The sequence below is a fragment of the Lynx rufus genome, unplaced genomic scaffold (assembly GCF_022079265.1).
Source record: "Lynx rufus isolate CCGP_SWC_20201006 ecotype Redwood Valley unplaced genomic scaffold, mLynRuf1.p SCAF_9, whole genome shotgun sequence".
Taxonomy (NCBI): Eukaryota; Metazoa; Chordata; class Mammalia; order Carnivora; family Felidae; genus Lynx; species Lynx rufus.
The window spans coordinates 70,704,396-70,720,393 of record NW_025814897.1 but is presented as its reverse complement, the minus strand read 5'-3'; the positions used below and the strand labels follow the sequence as shown (position 1 = coordinate 70,720,393).

The 15,998-nt window shown below is 39.1% G+C and overlaps 1 protein-coding gene across 1 annotated transcript in view; it reads left to right on the top strand.

The window, feature by feature from the left end:
* Nucleotides 1-365: 365 nt before the first annotated feature.
* RRAS2 (RAS related 2) overlaps nucleotides 366-15,998 on the top strand; it is a 76,455-nt gene continuing 60,822 nt past the window's right edge. Inside the window, exon 1 of the mRNA XM_047070589.1 lies at nucleotides 366-500. Within this exon, the coding sequence (XP_046926545.1) occupies nucleotides 393-500 (108 nt within the window). The 5' untranslated portion in view covers nucleotides 366-392. The remainder of the gene's footprint in view (nucleotides 501-15,998) is intronic.

Here is a 15,998-nt window from a genome sequence, read left to right as displayed (position 1 = left end):
GCCGGAATCCCAGCCCAGGCCAGCGCGGCCCCGCCCCGCCCCGCCCCCTCATGCATATGCAGCACCTCAGCCTAGCAGCCCGGCCCCCAGACGGCCATTTGTAGCGGCGCTGGAGGCAGCGTTCGGCAGGCGCTGCGGCGACGTGAGGAGGAGCGCGCCCCCCGGCCGCTGCCGCCCCTGGCCCCTGCGGTCCTCCCGCTCCTCCGCGCCTCGGGCGGGACCCGGCCAGCCCGGGCGCCGCGCTGCCGCCCGGAGCGGCCCTCCCGGCAGCTCCCGGCGCCCGGGACCCCCGCCCGCCGCTCGCCCGCAGCCCGCCGGCCGCACACGTCCCCGGAGCCGGGCCTAGGGCGGGCGGCGGCTCGGCGTGGCCGGGCGGGCTCGGCGGCGTCCCCATGGCCGCGGCCGGCTGGCGGGACGGCTCCGGCCAGGAGAAGTACCGGCTCGTGGTGGTCGGCGGAGGCGGCGTGGGCAAGTCGGCGCTCACCATCCAGTTCATCCAGGTACCTGGAGCGGGCCTGCCGGGGGCGCCGGGGTGGCGGCGGGCGGGGGCTCGCGCTACCTGTGGCGGGGCTGCTGACGCGACCCCGCCCCGGAGGCGCCGCGCGGGCCGGGGGCGGGCGGGGGGTGAGGGCCCGGCTCTGCCCTCTTGCCCTGCGGCCGTGGCGCCGCGCTCCTGCCTGCCCGGCGCCCTGCTCGGCGTCCCGGGAGTCGGGCTTCTCAGGAATGTGTCCGGGAGGGCGGAGCTGGCAGGGTGGGAAGCGTCGATCCACCTTATCGCTCCGGCCGGGGCCGAGCCCTCCGGGGAGGCTGCACCGCCGCGCCTGTCTTCCTGCCCCGAGGCCCGGGCTCCGGGCGTCGGGCGTGGGGCTTGCAGCCCCTCGAGCTGGGCTTCCAGCCGCCCCGGGCCGCCTCCTGCACCGTCGGTTGCGATCGCGGTGGCAAGTTGGCCGCGGCTCCGCGTGGTCTGCGGGTTTCTCTGCGCTCGCTGAGCCGGAGCTGCCCGCTCGAGCTGTGTGTTTCTCTTTGTGTGTATTTGTGCTTTTCTTTTAAGTAATCTCTTAGGTAATGTGTCCGGGTGGGAGGTGTGTGAGAATGCCCGAGGGAAATGGTGGCTTCGAGGAAGTTGAGAATGTTCTCCGATAGGATAGGGGTGAGACCATTTCCTAGGAATTCCTGGTGCCTTCCTGCTTCTCCCTTTGCCAAGGTGAAGTTTGGGATGGGCCGTGCTCGGAGATGACCGACCGGGGCGTGCCTGCTGTATCTGTTCCAACTACCCACTCCCCCCACCCCGAGACCTCTTTGGATGCTGGAGGCGAAAGTCAGGGCTTGTGGTAAAGACAATTGCGATGGAATTCTTCATTCTCAGGATTTGCTCTGGTTAAGAAGGTTGAGCGATCTTTTTCGGGATTTTAAAAATGAGAAACCCAGATGTCTCTCCGCTTTTGTCAACCCAAAAGGTGTGGCATACGCTGCGAGAGAAGGAAGGGACCCCGTTATAACAGGTAACAAAAGATATTCTTAGTACACAAGAGTACTGCTAAGATGCTTTGGTGAAGAATTAATTTCTGGTTTCCGTTTCATTCATTTGTTGATCAACTGGGATACTTGAATGGCGTATTTCATTTCACTTCACGTTTATAGTGACATAAAAATACAGAGTACTGTTAAATGTGATTGTTACCTTTCACGTTGCCTAAATGAGCAATAATTTGCTGTTGTAATATTTCAAGGGGTTAAAAACTGCTGCTAAAACCTTTGTATCCAGGAAGAGAAGATGTTTGTGTAATGAATATTTACAGTATGCTCATTAGTGGGTTAAAAAAAAATCACACTTTGTAAGAGGTGAGATTGGTTTAAGTTTAGCAGGCTGCAGAATCAGGGATGTTATGTTATGTCCCTAGGGCCCAGAGAGAGACTTTAACTGATGGCAGAGCAAAACAATTTATAGCTAAACCTTTCTTTGGGGACTGTTGTTGGGCTGGTGGTGGTGGTGATGAGTGAGAGGATAATTCTGGGTTCCAGTATTAGTAAAGTGTCACCTGACAGGTTTAAACCACACATACTTAGTTTTGTTTTTTTTTTTTTTTTGGTGTGGAGGGATCATCTGAATGTATTTGAATCTTAAGTTACTTAATTAAGGTACTGGAACCTTTTGTTTTTGGGAAATGGTTTTAGAAATTGTTAAGATAACAGTAATTGCTATTTTTAAAATGATTTTCTAGAATTCATTTGTTAAAGAAACACCTTCATGAATAGTACTGTACTACATGGTATAAAAGAAGGGAAGGTGTGTATGCATGTGAAAGACATACGTATATATATATAGAGAAAAAGTGAGCTTTGAGTCAACTGAAGTGTCTGTCTTATTCTGTCATTTATTGGTTGTGAGAACAGTGCCAGAATATTCAGCATCTCTGAGCCTCAATTTAATTATCAGTAAAACGGGTGGGCTGACACATTGTTTATAATCCTATAAATTATGGGAATATTGTTAGCACCGTATCTGTCACGTAGTATGTGCTCACTTAATGATTGCTGCTAGTGTAAGTGTCTGTGTACAGTTCTGTAACACATTTAAATGCAAAGAGAATTCAGAATTGGGTAAAAGTCATTTTGCAAAGAATTGATAAAAGTACTGTGTAGGCTTGGTGGTAGGGAGAGAGGACATACCTTCTGTGAGCATGGGGGAGTTATATGCTAGTTTGGAGAGAGAAGGCAGGCAAGGAGGGGAGTGGGAGAGGCAGATGAATTGGAGCCAGTGAAAGGGAGGAATATAGGTTCTGACATCGGAGGAGACTTTCTGGAGAGGTAGGAGCCAGACCACTTCCATGGAGTCTCAGCTCTGCCACTTGCTGCATGTATAATCTTAGATAAATTACTTAACCTCTTGGTATCTCAATTTTCCCCATCTGTAACCCGGAGAGATAGAAAGTACCAGATAGTGTTGTTGTGAAAATTAGACTTAACATATGTCAAGGGCTTAAAACAATGCCTAGTGCATAATAAATCTACAGATGTTATTGCTGTTATATTAATCTTATATTATGGAGCTAAAGTGACTATTTATCATCTACACTTAATAGAGCCACTATTTATTGTATGGCTCTTGGGAAATTAAAATTCATTCTGCTGTGATTGTCTAGCAGTAGTAATTGGGAGAGGAGATGGCAGAAGGATAATAATGTTAACAAGCGGAAGTGAGTTCTTTTTGTAGATCAGGATGACACAAATTGGTTTTATTTATTTTTTAAGTCTTCTGAAACATCCTTTTTACAGTGTTCTGTATATATTTTTCTATGATATAATCTTGAGCAGAAAAAATATAATAAATTGGGGAATGGAGAATGTAAAAACACTTTGTTTTTAGCCTTGACTTTCTGTAATCTTAGGTATACTTGTGACTTAGCATATGAAGAGCTGCAAAATGGGAGATTAAGGCAATAATTACTTAGTGCATTTTCTCCTTAAAAATGACTTTAGCAGATCATAAAATGCCTGTATAAAGATGTAAAATATGTTTTTGTTCATAGTTTTTTGAAAAATGTTTTAAGTTCTGTTGGTAAATGGAATACCTAAATGATGAGTAAATACCTAAATGATGAGTAGTTAGGAAGTGATCTTAGCATTGTACAAAGTGAAATGGAGAGAATTTTGCATATCTGGATTCTAGGTTTCCTTACTCAGGTGATGCTAGGGAATTTCTTAATCTTTCCTAATCTTTTCAAGGCTTTAGTTTTTTTTTTCTCCATAAAACACTGAGTTTGGGTGAACAAACTTGCACCTTTGAAATTCTAGGTTCTCATTTAACCAGCTGTGTGCCTTAGTCAAGTTTCTTGGGTTCCCCAAGCCTCAGTTTCCCTATATGAAAAGGGAAATTAAGTAGTACCTTTAGGTTTTTTGGAATAATTACAATAATGCACGCAAATTGTTCAGCACAGTGCCATCTACAGAGTATGTTAATAATTGTTACCTGGTTTTAATTGCTTCTATTACTTCTGTATCTTGTTCCTCCGAAACAAAATTTGTAATGTATTTATTTTTCCTTGACACGTAATCTGGTCATTTAAGTCTTCAGTACCCCCTGCCTCCCACCCCAACCTCAAACTCCCCTCTTCACTTTGTGTGGTATTTAGGTGATGAATATTGATCCTGTTTTGAGTCGGGGAAACTTCTTTTTATCAGTTGCAAGTTGATTTTAGGAAAAGATGGAGTAATCGTTGGGTTTGAGGTTAATGCTTTACCTGCTAACTCTGAGAAGAGACCACACATGTTTTATAAGATTAAAGAGAGGAATTTCCCATCTTCTATTCTTTGTTTAGCATTCTTACTTTCTGTTGAGCAGTTTGTCAGATTTTGAACTATGTAGGGGGTAGTTGATTCCTCACTCATTGGGTTTTAGTCTTACAACCTGTTAGCTGGACTTGACACAGACATTGCTTTTAACCCAGAGTTTGTCTTTTGCTGGATGCTTTTTCATTGCCTTTTCCTTGGGGTGGAGATCCTAGAAGAGATTTCAAGACACATGTATTTATGTTATAGTTAATTGATCCATGTGTGAAGGTTGTGAGTTTAGATTCCAGAATTGCTGTTCTGTTGCGATGTCTGGAAGACACTCTCTGCAATTAAAATAACTTGTGTCTGTGAGTTTGAAACTATACTGTAGACTTGTTTTTTTGTGTGCAGATTATATTTTCAGAGTAATTTACAAATGAATTCTTAGCATTGAAAAATAAGGCACCTCAGCTGATGGTGGTACATATTAGAGATTGCCTCATTTTGGTAACACCTGAAATGGATGTGCTGGCGGTTCCTGCAGAGAAATGGTAGGCACTCAAGGGAAAGGATGATCACTTTTAACAGAGGATAAGCAGAAGGAAATTCTAACCTAGGTTTTCTTAAAACTCATTCTTACATGTGTGTCTCCTTATTGGGATGGGGAAGTTGCCGGAGTTAGTGGAGACGCTTCTGTTGAGTGTCAAGAATCCTCTTTTCCCTTGGTCGAGTACCATTAGAAGGCAAAGTGATGGTGACAGGCAGCTGCCTACTGGGATGGGATTTTTAATTCACCTGTGTTGCTGAAGTGTGGGTCTTTACAAAGCTTTGAAATGAAAGTAGTCCTTAAGGGGCGCCTGGGTGGCCCAATCAGTTGGGCATTGGACTCGATTTTGGCTTGTGTCATGATCCTACGTTTCATGAGTTCAAGACCTGCATCAGGCTTTGCGCTGACAATGTGGAGCCTGCTTGGGATACTGTCTGTCTCTCGAAAGAAAGAAAGAAAGAAAGAAAGAAAGAAGGAAAGGAGGAAAGAAGAAAGAAAAGAAAAGAAAGAAGTCTTTGGTTCGGTTAGGAAAATAAATTGGTAACTTTAAAAGGGGGGAAGGAGTGGGGAAAGAGACTTTCTTGAAGCAGTATTGTTTTTATTTTAAGTTTCCTTTTTAAAAAAAGTTTATTTTGAGAGAGAGAGAGAGCACGAGTAGGGGAGGAGTAGAGAGAGAATCCCAAGCAGGCCCCCCTGACATTGTGGAGCCTGACTCGGGCTCCATCCCATGAACTGTGAGATCATGATCTGAGCTGAAATCAACAATCTGAAGCTCAACTGACTGAGCCACCCAGGCACTCCTTAAGTTTCCTTTTTCAAGTTAAAACTGATCTCATAAAATTGAAATTTTGTGATGCAATGTGAACATTTCTTTCTTTCTTTCTTTCTTTCTTTCTTTCTTTCTTTCTTTCTTTCTTTCTTTCTTTCTTTCTGTTAGGAAAAATAGAAGCGTGTTTAGAGTATTAGTTCTTTTGTGCCCTTCTTACTGAAAACTGATAATGAGTAAAAGACTTTCATTCTGCTGGTAGACAATGTTAGTTAATAGTGAATCTACTGGCAAGGCCTTGATCTTGAATTACTTTGGATAGATAGAGCTGCTGAGTCTGTGTTTGGGATTGAAACTTAAAGTAATGTCCTTGGTAGGCCTTTGATTTATTTCTACTTTGCCAAGAGAAATGTCTCTCAGGCTTTTGTGAAAAAGACAAAGATTTATATATTCACGTATTTTCTGTGTGGTTCTGAAAGAAGCAAAGAAATGTAAGTTGTCTAAAATTGTGCTACTGGAGACATAATTAGACTGAGTTCCTTGTCACCCTATAAATTATATTTTATTTTTAGTGTTGTATAAAAGCGCTGTGATTGTTTATTGGTTACATGCATTAAATCATAGTTTAATTAGAAATATTATAGTCACAGAATTTGTTGTTTGTATACATTAGGAGTTTAATATTGCCAGCCAACTTATCTTGCCGCCTCATATGGTGATGTTTTTTCTAGGAGAAAGAGCTTTGTATACAAGTAAGTACATGTTCAGTACTAGAAGTATGAATATAAATGTCAAAGTAATATTCAGTGTTGCTTTTTAAAAAAAACTTTACCCAGATTTTCCAAATGCTAACATTTTACCATATTTGTTTTATCCTTTTCCCCATATATGCTTTTTAAAAATCATTTAAGTGTAAGTTGAAGACAGTGACCACTTATTTTTAAGTATCTCCATGTATATTTCCTAAAAAATGAGCATTTGCTTATATAAACAAGATATATAACCAAAATCAGAAATTAACATTGATATATTAGTAATCTAACATGTAGAGCTTTTTCAGATTTTGCCAATTGTCCCAATAATGCCCTTTATTTATTTATTTATTTTTTTAAATTTTTTTTTTTCAACGTTTATTTATTTTTGGGACAGAGAGAGACAGAGCATGAACGGGGGAGGGGCAGAGAGAGAGGGAGACACAGAATCGGAAACAGGCTCCAGGCTCTGAGCCATCAGCCCAGAGCCCGACGCGGGGCTCGAACTCACGGACCGCGAGATCGTGACCTGGCTGAAGTCGGACGCTTAACCGACTGCGCCACCCAGGCGCCCCCCAATAATGCCCTTTATAGCAAAAGAATATCTCAGATTAAGCATTGCATTCAGTTTCCATATCTTCTTTAATTTGGAACTGTTCTTTAGTCTTTGTATTTTAGGACATTGATATTTTTGAAGGGTGTATCTTATTTGTAGAGTTCCTTGATTAGGGTTTGTTTTTTTTTTTTTTCCCCCAGCAACACATTTTTCTACAATTGAAAATGTCCATATAATCCAATTATTTCCTTTTAAGTAACATTTAACATAGCTAGCTAGGGTTTGTTTCTTCATTGTTAAATTCAGGTTCTGCATTTGGGGGGGAGGAACAACACAGAAATAATGAATTCTTCTTAGTGCATTATATCAGGAGATGTAAAATAGATGTAGATTTGATTCTATCTGTGCTTAACCTTTTGACTCCAGATCTAGAAATTTTCCCTTAAAATACACACGCATGAGGTCACAGCATTGTTTGTAATTGAAGAAATTGGAAACACTTACAGAATAGGAGAGGGATTGAATAAAATATGGTACGTGTGGAGCATTATGTAGCTGTAAAAAAAAAAAATAAAGATTTCTATGAACTGATGTGAAGGGCCTTCCAGGATAAATTGTTCAGTGAAAAAAACAAAGTGCAAAATACCTATTGCATAATGTGCAGTATACTGCATTTTGTGTAAGAAAGAAGGGGAAATAAGAAAATACATATGTTTTTGCTTATTGGGACAAAAACACAGAACGGATAAATCAGAGATTAATGAGATTATTGGTTAGCCAGAGAGGGTGGGTAGGAATGAGGGGGAAGGGGTAGAAAGAATGGGGTTGGTAACCTTTCTGAGGATACTTTCTGACTTTTGGAACCATGTTTAATGTTTCACATACTTAGTCCATAAACAGCAAACACGAGTACAATCAAGTGGTGAAGAAAAAACCACCCTCAGGTGGAGTACAAACAAATAAACGAACTAGGGTCGCCTGGGTGGCTTGGTGGGTTAAGAAGCTAACTCTTGATTTCAGCTTAGGTCATGACCTCATGGTTCATCAGTTCAAGCCCCACATCCAGCTCTGTGCTCAGACCGTGGAGCCTGCTTGGGATTCTCTCTCCCCCTCTCTTTGCACCTCCCTCGCTTGCTCTCTCTCTTTCAAAATAATAAACTTAAAAAAAAATAAAGGAAATAAATGAACCGAACCTTATTTCAAATGAGTAAGATAACTACACTGAAGGGGGGAAAGAAAAAAACTAACTTTTGAACTGGGTGTTTGGACTATGTCCTCAGGATAAAGACAAAAAGAACTTGAAGCAAACATTGAACTCTAGTTAATAGGCTGTGTGTGTGTGTGTGTGTGAGAGAGAGAGAGTGGGACATGGCTTTTCAATTCTGAAACCATTTTCTATACTAGGATTAAGCAAATAGGTAAATATGTTGTGGAAAATCGGAGCCAACTTTCTCATTGTTGGTGAAGGGAGTTTTAAATGTGGAAAGGGGGAAGGCTAGCCTCAACTCAGATGCTTGCTTGGAATTGAAGATGTTGCCACAAATTCATGGTTTAAAAATTATAGGTGCAGAAAAAGATGTGTGTGGATACACATGCACATATCTGTGCTTTTTTTTTTTTCCAGCTCTGTATGCTGAGAGTGTATAGAAATTGTGACTTCTTATTAGCAGTGAGAATACCTAGAGCCAGATCTTGGTTTCTAAATACCCTTCTTTACTAGAAGGAAACTTGGAGAAGTGACTAATCCCAGGCCTAGAGCAGAGAATAGAAGATGAGCTAGGAACATCTTGTAGTGCCAGAAAGTAAGATAGTGCTCAAAAGACAAAACAATGGTGACATGTCAAAGAGACACAGCCAACCCAAAGAACTCCCATTGGCTAACTCTGGGACAATATAGGCCATCGAATAATGATACTAATTGATTATCGTCCATAAAGTAAGAATCTGTGAATCCATAGGGATAAATAAATGAAGGAGGAAGGAAAGTTCTTATGGTAGAATTCTAATAAGCTTAGAGGAGGTGGGGGAATTAGAAAATCACTATTTGGCAGTATAACAGTTGATTCAAGTCAGAATCATAAATAGATGTTAAAACTGGTGGGTTTGAGAGTAGCTGGATATTAACATAGTCTCAAATATCTGCCCATAAGGTATTAATTATCGAGGGAAAATAACCACAGTGAGGAAACCTGGCTGACGTCACCTTGGCTGAGTGATCAAAACTAAGACCTCTGATGTTGCTTTATTTAGGTAATGATAATAAGCAGAGTTTGTTCTGTTCAGTTATATTAACAAAATCTGGTCTTCATAATCAGTCTAGCTCGGCATGGAGTGAAATTAAGCCTAAAGAAACCAAGTTGAGGCAAAAGGGGATTGACTTGTTCTGTTTAAGGAGAAAATTTCTGTCTAATTTTGTAGGCAGGTATCTTGAGGGAAAGGTTGAAAAATTTCTATTAGGTCAGTACAGATTTTGGTCATGATCTTTAGCATAATGACCTCCCTTTGTACTAATCTTGTATTTTGCTATATATTTTCTATCTTTTTTTACTCAGATTTACCTTAAAATTATTCATAAACATTTTTAATTAGAAAATTAGAATAATACTGTTTTATTCCCAGTTATGGGAAGTGAGGAAGTTAGAAGTTTGTTTGCTGTTTCCACCCATATCTTTCATAAATTTAGTGTCCTTATTTAAAGCAACCAAGTGTGTGTTGCAGTGTTTTTAAAAGATCGTTTTTTGTCTTTTACATTCTGTTTTGCTACTATAATAGTAAATAGTAATGGTATTAATCTTTTTCCTATGAAGGGTCATTGCTTTTATTTGCCATTTGTGTCATTCTCACTGGTGTCAGTGCTTACAGGTAGTCTTTATCAACAGCTAGTCTTTATTTTGAAATGTGATTTGGAGAATACTTTCAAGTATTACTTTTTACTGTAAAGATAGCCAAGGTTATATTTACTTTTGCACGGTAAGTGATGATTTGGCTGGACATAAAATTGTTGGGCCCCCCAGCGTTTTTGTACTACAACAGTGGGGGTATATCTTTGTTTTCTGATTCTTGACCTTTATTTGGCTGGTGGGCCTCCCATTTCTGTCCTGCAGGAATAATTATTTTCTGCTTGCATGCTTGTAGCCTTTGCTTATCACTGGAAATGGAAACATTTATCAGGATATGGGTAGAACTTTTTCTCTGTTCACTAGGTTTCCCTGGGAAATGATGAAACCCTCTCATCTCAGGTCTGGGAAGGTTTTCTTCATTTTCGAATTCATTTTCTCAATCATCTCATGAAATACTTATTATTTATGCATCGATTCTCTGCAATCATTATACCATACTGTGTTAAGTTAATCAGCAAAAAAGAAGATAGTCTTTCTTTTTTTTATTTTTTTTTTTTATTTTTTTTTTAAATTTTTTTTTTTCAACGTTTATTTATTTTTGGGACAGAGAGAGACAGAGCATGAACGGGCGAGGGGCAGAGAGAGAGGGAGACACAGAACCGGAAACAGGCTCCAGGCTCCGAGCCATCAGCCCAGAGCCCGACGCGGGGCTCGAACTCCCGAACCGCGAGATCGTGACCTGGCTGAAGTCGGACGCCCAACCGACTGCGCCACCCAGGCGCCCCAAGATAGTCTTTATTCTAGGAAAATTTGCCAAATTGCCTTCTGTATCATTGATGTAGTTTTCTGGATGTGAAATCTAATTACTGTCTCAAACTGATTTAATGCCCTTGATATCTCAGTCTGATATTAACCAGTGGTAATGTTCTTTTTTTTTTTTTCTTAAGGCCACAAAACTGCTATTTTCTAAAGTTTGGTGCTATTTAAGGAAATAACTCCTTCCAGGGGGAGACGTTTTTCCCTGTGTAGTAGAGTATGTTTTTAAAAATGTATCGTCCCATGAAGAGTTGCTTTTAGCCATTCCTGGTGTTGGTGGTAAAGAACTGGCCATCCTTCAGAATTACTGTGGGGCCCTTGGATTCTCAATCTTTTTGATGCTGAAGGGCAGGTTGATTCCAGGGGGCTTTAATTTTTGGAGTATCAGCAGGATTTCAACAAATGTGAAATTCTGTTAATTCAGTCATATTTGGGGTTTTGGCTGAGAGGTGTCATTCTGGAGAATTAGAGGTGGTTAAAAGGGATAGTTTTCAGGTTTATTTACCCTTCAAGATTAAGCTCTCTGCACTGAGGCACATGGAAGAAGCTGGGGAGACAGTGAGTGTGAGATGCTGTAAGATGAAGATCAAGGCAAAGGTTTTTCTTGCTGTAGGTATAGAAATTGGAATGGCTTAGAAGCAAAAGAAGTCCTTTCTTTAGCATGTGTGTGTATGTTTGTGATCTGAAGTGTGCTTATTTGATATTGTATAGATGTCTTTTCATGATTTCATAAACTTTTTTGTTCTTTTTCCTTGTTTTTTTTTTTTAATGGGATTGCCATTTACTTTTTACAGTAGTACTTTAGGTTATTTACATGGCATTTTAAAGAAATTGTAGTGAGAGGTTTTCTAGGATGTTTGTAGTGCCCTTAATGACTTGTGGAAAGGCACTGTAAGACTGATTTTGCATTGCTTCCTTTGATATGAAATCTTGTACTTTGTATTCTTAGATAAATTTCATTTGTTTGGATGTCTCCTTAATTTTTAAGATACACATTTGGGGAAGGGTTGAGTGGATCCTTCTGTGGATTTCTAGCTTTGTTAGGCTGTGGTCAAGGAATGTGACCTATAAATTCTCTGTGTTTTGGAACATTAAGAATTTTTAGTGGCCAAATACTATTAATATTTGTAAATATTTTAAGAACACAAGAGAAGAATGAGTATTCATTTGTAGCTTCTAAGGTGCAAAGTTTTGTTCAAATCTATTATAATGGAATTTGTTGATTATATTCAGATCTTTTATAGCTTCTGTTTTTTTGTTACCTATTTAATCTGTGAAACTCTGAAATACATTCATTAAATATCCCATGAAGACTGTGTTTTAGGTTTCCTTGAGTGTCTTATTTTGCTTTATTTTGATGTTATAATTTTATATATAAAATGTTATGCTTGAATCTTTGTATTAAAATTCAGTAGTATTAGTCTTGTGTGGAGTTTAACCTTGATTTTGATCCTGTGATACTACATTGCCATTCTGCTTTCTGTTTGTATGCATTTACTTCATTGATATTTTACATTTCTTTTTTGGTTATTTTGTAGTAAGCTTTTGTGAACAGTATTTAATGTGATCTTTAAAAGTCAAATCTGAGGGTCTTTGTCTTTTGGTAGGGAATTCAGCCCATTCACATTTATTGTGTAATTTGATTATGTATTTGTGAAGTAATCTAGATAAATACATTTTTTATCCTTTTTACTTTTATATTTTCTTTGTTTTTAATTTTTATTTATGCATGCTTAATTGAGTTTATTTTTATTGCTTTATTTACCATGCATTGAGAGTATAAATGTAGAAATTATTTTAAAAGTAGAGTTTGTTTCTGTGAAACTTATTCCTTGTGGTTGCTTTTGTCATAGTCATATGTAGTCTGTGACATTAACCACAACAGCTGCCATGTTTTTGTTTTTTTAAAAAGATTTCCTAGACCTGAAAAAATTCATGCTGCTTATCTGAGAAAAGACAGTAGCGCAAAGAATCCTTTTTGTGAGTCAAGACATTTATGTAGATCTTGCTTTAGCCTATATATGACTGTGGCTTTGGACAAGATAACCAATCTGTGTTTGATTCACTTTGGCACTGTTATTTTAAGCCCTGTAAACACTACAATGTTTACAAGTAAAACAAGTATTTCAGTAAAGGATTTTATAGATTTGGAATATTTTGCCCGAATGTCTGCCCCTTAGTTGTATTTGTTTGTACATTTTATACTTTAGATTTTGAGAGTCATAGACCAAGGATACTTCTGTTACATAGAAGTAATCATGTAGCAAAATATGTTAATATTTATTGTTAGTATTAGGTCTTGAACAGGAAATAGTAAATCATTGGGAAAAGAAAGTGGTCTTAAGAAAGATGAGTTGTGTCTATTCTGGTTCCATAGCTGCTGGTTACTAAAGAAGACAACCGTTTTTCACTTTGGATTTCAGAGTTTCTTTGTAATTAAAAGATTACCTATACGTAGTAACGTGTACATTTGAATGAATCTTGTGTTAGAAGTTTTAGTAGTTTGATCCATAGCATTCAGTTTTTTTTTGAAAATAGTCTTTAGAGAAGATAGTCCTATTGTAATTTCTTTCTGGAAATTCTGACTCAGGAAATGTAAAACAGCCTGAGAGTAAGGTCTTAAAAGATTTATTACTTTTGTCTTGTTTCCTGGTGGGTTTTCTTTTAATGCCTTGTTTTTGGTTAAATGATGACATGTGGTTGAGATTACAACAGTCAGCAATTTGTTAGCTGAGAGGAAAAGAATAGTAAGCACATAGTTGAGTCAAACTGCAAAGGAAGTTTTGTGATAGGTATACATTTAAGTTTTAAAAATCTTGTGGAAAAGTTGCGTGACTATGAAATTTGTAATTTTTGTCCCTTTTGTCTCTGAAATTAAGGTGTGTCAGTAAGGTGGGGAAATTTGCCTTAAGCGTGTGTATGCATGTGTGCAAGCATACACAGATGTGGATCTTGTTCGAACTGAGAGTGAATTTAAGTTTAGAGAAGGGTTCATGGGTTTTGGGAATAAAAAAATGCAGATAAAGTATAAAACAGTGGACTTGGTCTGTGATAATTTAACTTGCAGATGTTTAAATGCATGGTTACAATAGCTTGAGTACTACCCGAATTATTTTCACATATTGGCATGGAATTTCCATGCCAAACCTTGGTTTGAATTAGCTACTTCTCAATTATCAAGTTACTTAATGTTAACAGCTTCGTATCACTGCAGTGTTAAATGGTCAAACACTTTACATTTAGCTGAGCGTTAAGAATGGAGTAGAAATTGGTGAGATTATGTATCAGCAATTCAGACTTCATCAAATGTTGGGTTTTGGGATTATTTTCTTACCATTAGAAAATCTGATAGGTGACCATAATTTTAGCAGGTGTGAAAATAGTATGCAAAGTTTTGTTATAATGTTAGATTGTGATTCTTGGGTTTTAATTTTATGTTTAAAGACACAGACTGATTTTGTTTATTGTTTCTCCTTTCTTAATTGCAAATTACATATTTACTTAGATTTCTTTGTAGCAGACAGTTTCAGGAAGTAGCCATTGGCAGAGCTGATTAGTCAAATGAAGTTGTCTGACATGGGTTACTTTAGTTTGTGGTTTTAGATGAACAGTACATGGTGCACAGCTGTTGCTCCAACAGCTTTGTTCCAGCTGTCTTACTGGCCTGTCACAAAATACCCCACATTCCTTTTTTTTTTTTTTTAAGTGGAACCCCGTGTAATATTCTATACTCTATTGCTTAAAATGGGTCCTACTAATTACTTTAATGACTTTTCTTCACTTTTATTCCTATCCATAGCTACTTATTTAGAATGGCGCTAAAATGGATTATGAGTGATTTATAAGCCTTGTCATATTTATAATTTTTTGTTGTTAAAGTTGCAGTTGTGAAATGTTTGTACAGGTTAAGTAGTTAACATTGAAAAGGGCACCCAACATAACGTCCCCAAATAAATAGTTGGTATTTGGATATGAAACTGGCATCTTCTAATTTCCTATTTTAACCTTGAGTTTGTATTAATAAGTTTCAACAGAATTATAAGATGGAAAGCCATAATATGGTTTATAAAGCTTGTGTAGTACTTTTATAGGTAGACTTTACTTTGTGTTTTTGATACAGTGGTTGGACTTCATTTTACTATCTTATGTTGTAACTGAATTACAATACTAATGATTTCAAGTTTTTTTTTCTTAAAGATCTTATTTTTTTTAATGTTTATTTTTGACACAGAGAGAGACAGCATGAGTGGGGGAGGGGCAGAGAGAGAGGGAGAGAATCAGAAGCAGGCTCCAGGCTCTGAGCTGTCAGCACAGAGCCCGATGTGGGGCTCAAACTCGCGGACTGTGAGATCATAACCTGTGCAGAAGTCGGACGCTTCACCAGTTGAGCCACCCAGGCGCCCCAAAGATCTTATTTTTTAAGTAATCTCTACACCCAAAGTGGGGCTTGAACTCACAATCGTAAGATCAAGAGTTGTATGCTCCACTGACTGAGCCAACCAGGCACCTGTTTGTTTTGCTATTTAATAAGGAACAAGGACCTGTGAAGAATATTTTGAATCAATGATGATTAATATATATTGAACATATTCTGTGTATTAGACGTCATGCTAAAAACTTTATCAATATTGCCTCATTTAATCTTTATGATTTATTATGTCTTTTTTTACAGCTATAGAGACTGAGGCTCAGTGGTCAAATATGTTGCTCAGGATCCCACAATAATGGCTCAGATGGGACTTGAACCTTTATTTTCTGATTACAAAGCGCCTTACAGGTGCTAAGGGCTATACTATACTACCTTGCCCCCAAAAACCACTTTTTATTTAATGAGTTACCTTAATAATGACGTTTTTGTCTCAGTTGTGTTTCTTTTCTTCTTTTTTTCTTCTTTTAAAGTTAAGTTCATGAAACATTTTCCATTTAGTTGAAATTAGGAGAGCTGAGATTGCATAGTGAGTGAGGTTTTGTTTAAAGTATTGCCTTGCTTCCCTCTCTGTTCCCCTGCTTCCTTGTGATCGATGTCCCATTACTCCTGCACACGCTGCCCTAGCTTCTGCTCTCCCCAGACCTGGCAACCTCCAGACGCCTGCCCATCCTGTTTGAAATTCCTGCTCTCACACAGCGTATTGCTCCTGGAGAAGCACAGTCTGATCATGCTTAGTCACAATCTGTGTGAAATGCACATCCATGACTCTTTTGAAGCTCTGTCCTTTACCAAGTATGCCGTTTTATCTGACTAATTCTTAGTCATCTTTATAGATGTGACTCAGGGTTCATCTCCAGCAAGCCTTTCCCCAGGGAATATCCAGATTGGAGTAGGTGCCCCTCCCATGTGCCTCCATTGAATCCTGTACATATTTTTGATGAACTTTCTGAGAGTAAGTTGTGGAAGTAATGTCCCTTAACTGTTCTGAAGAACAAAAAAGAGAGTCTTTAATATGATCTT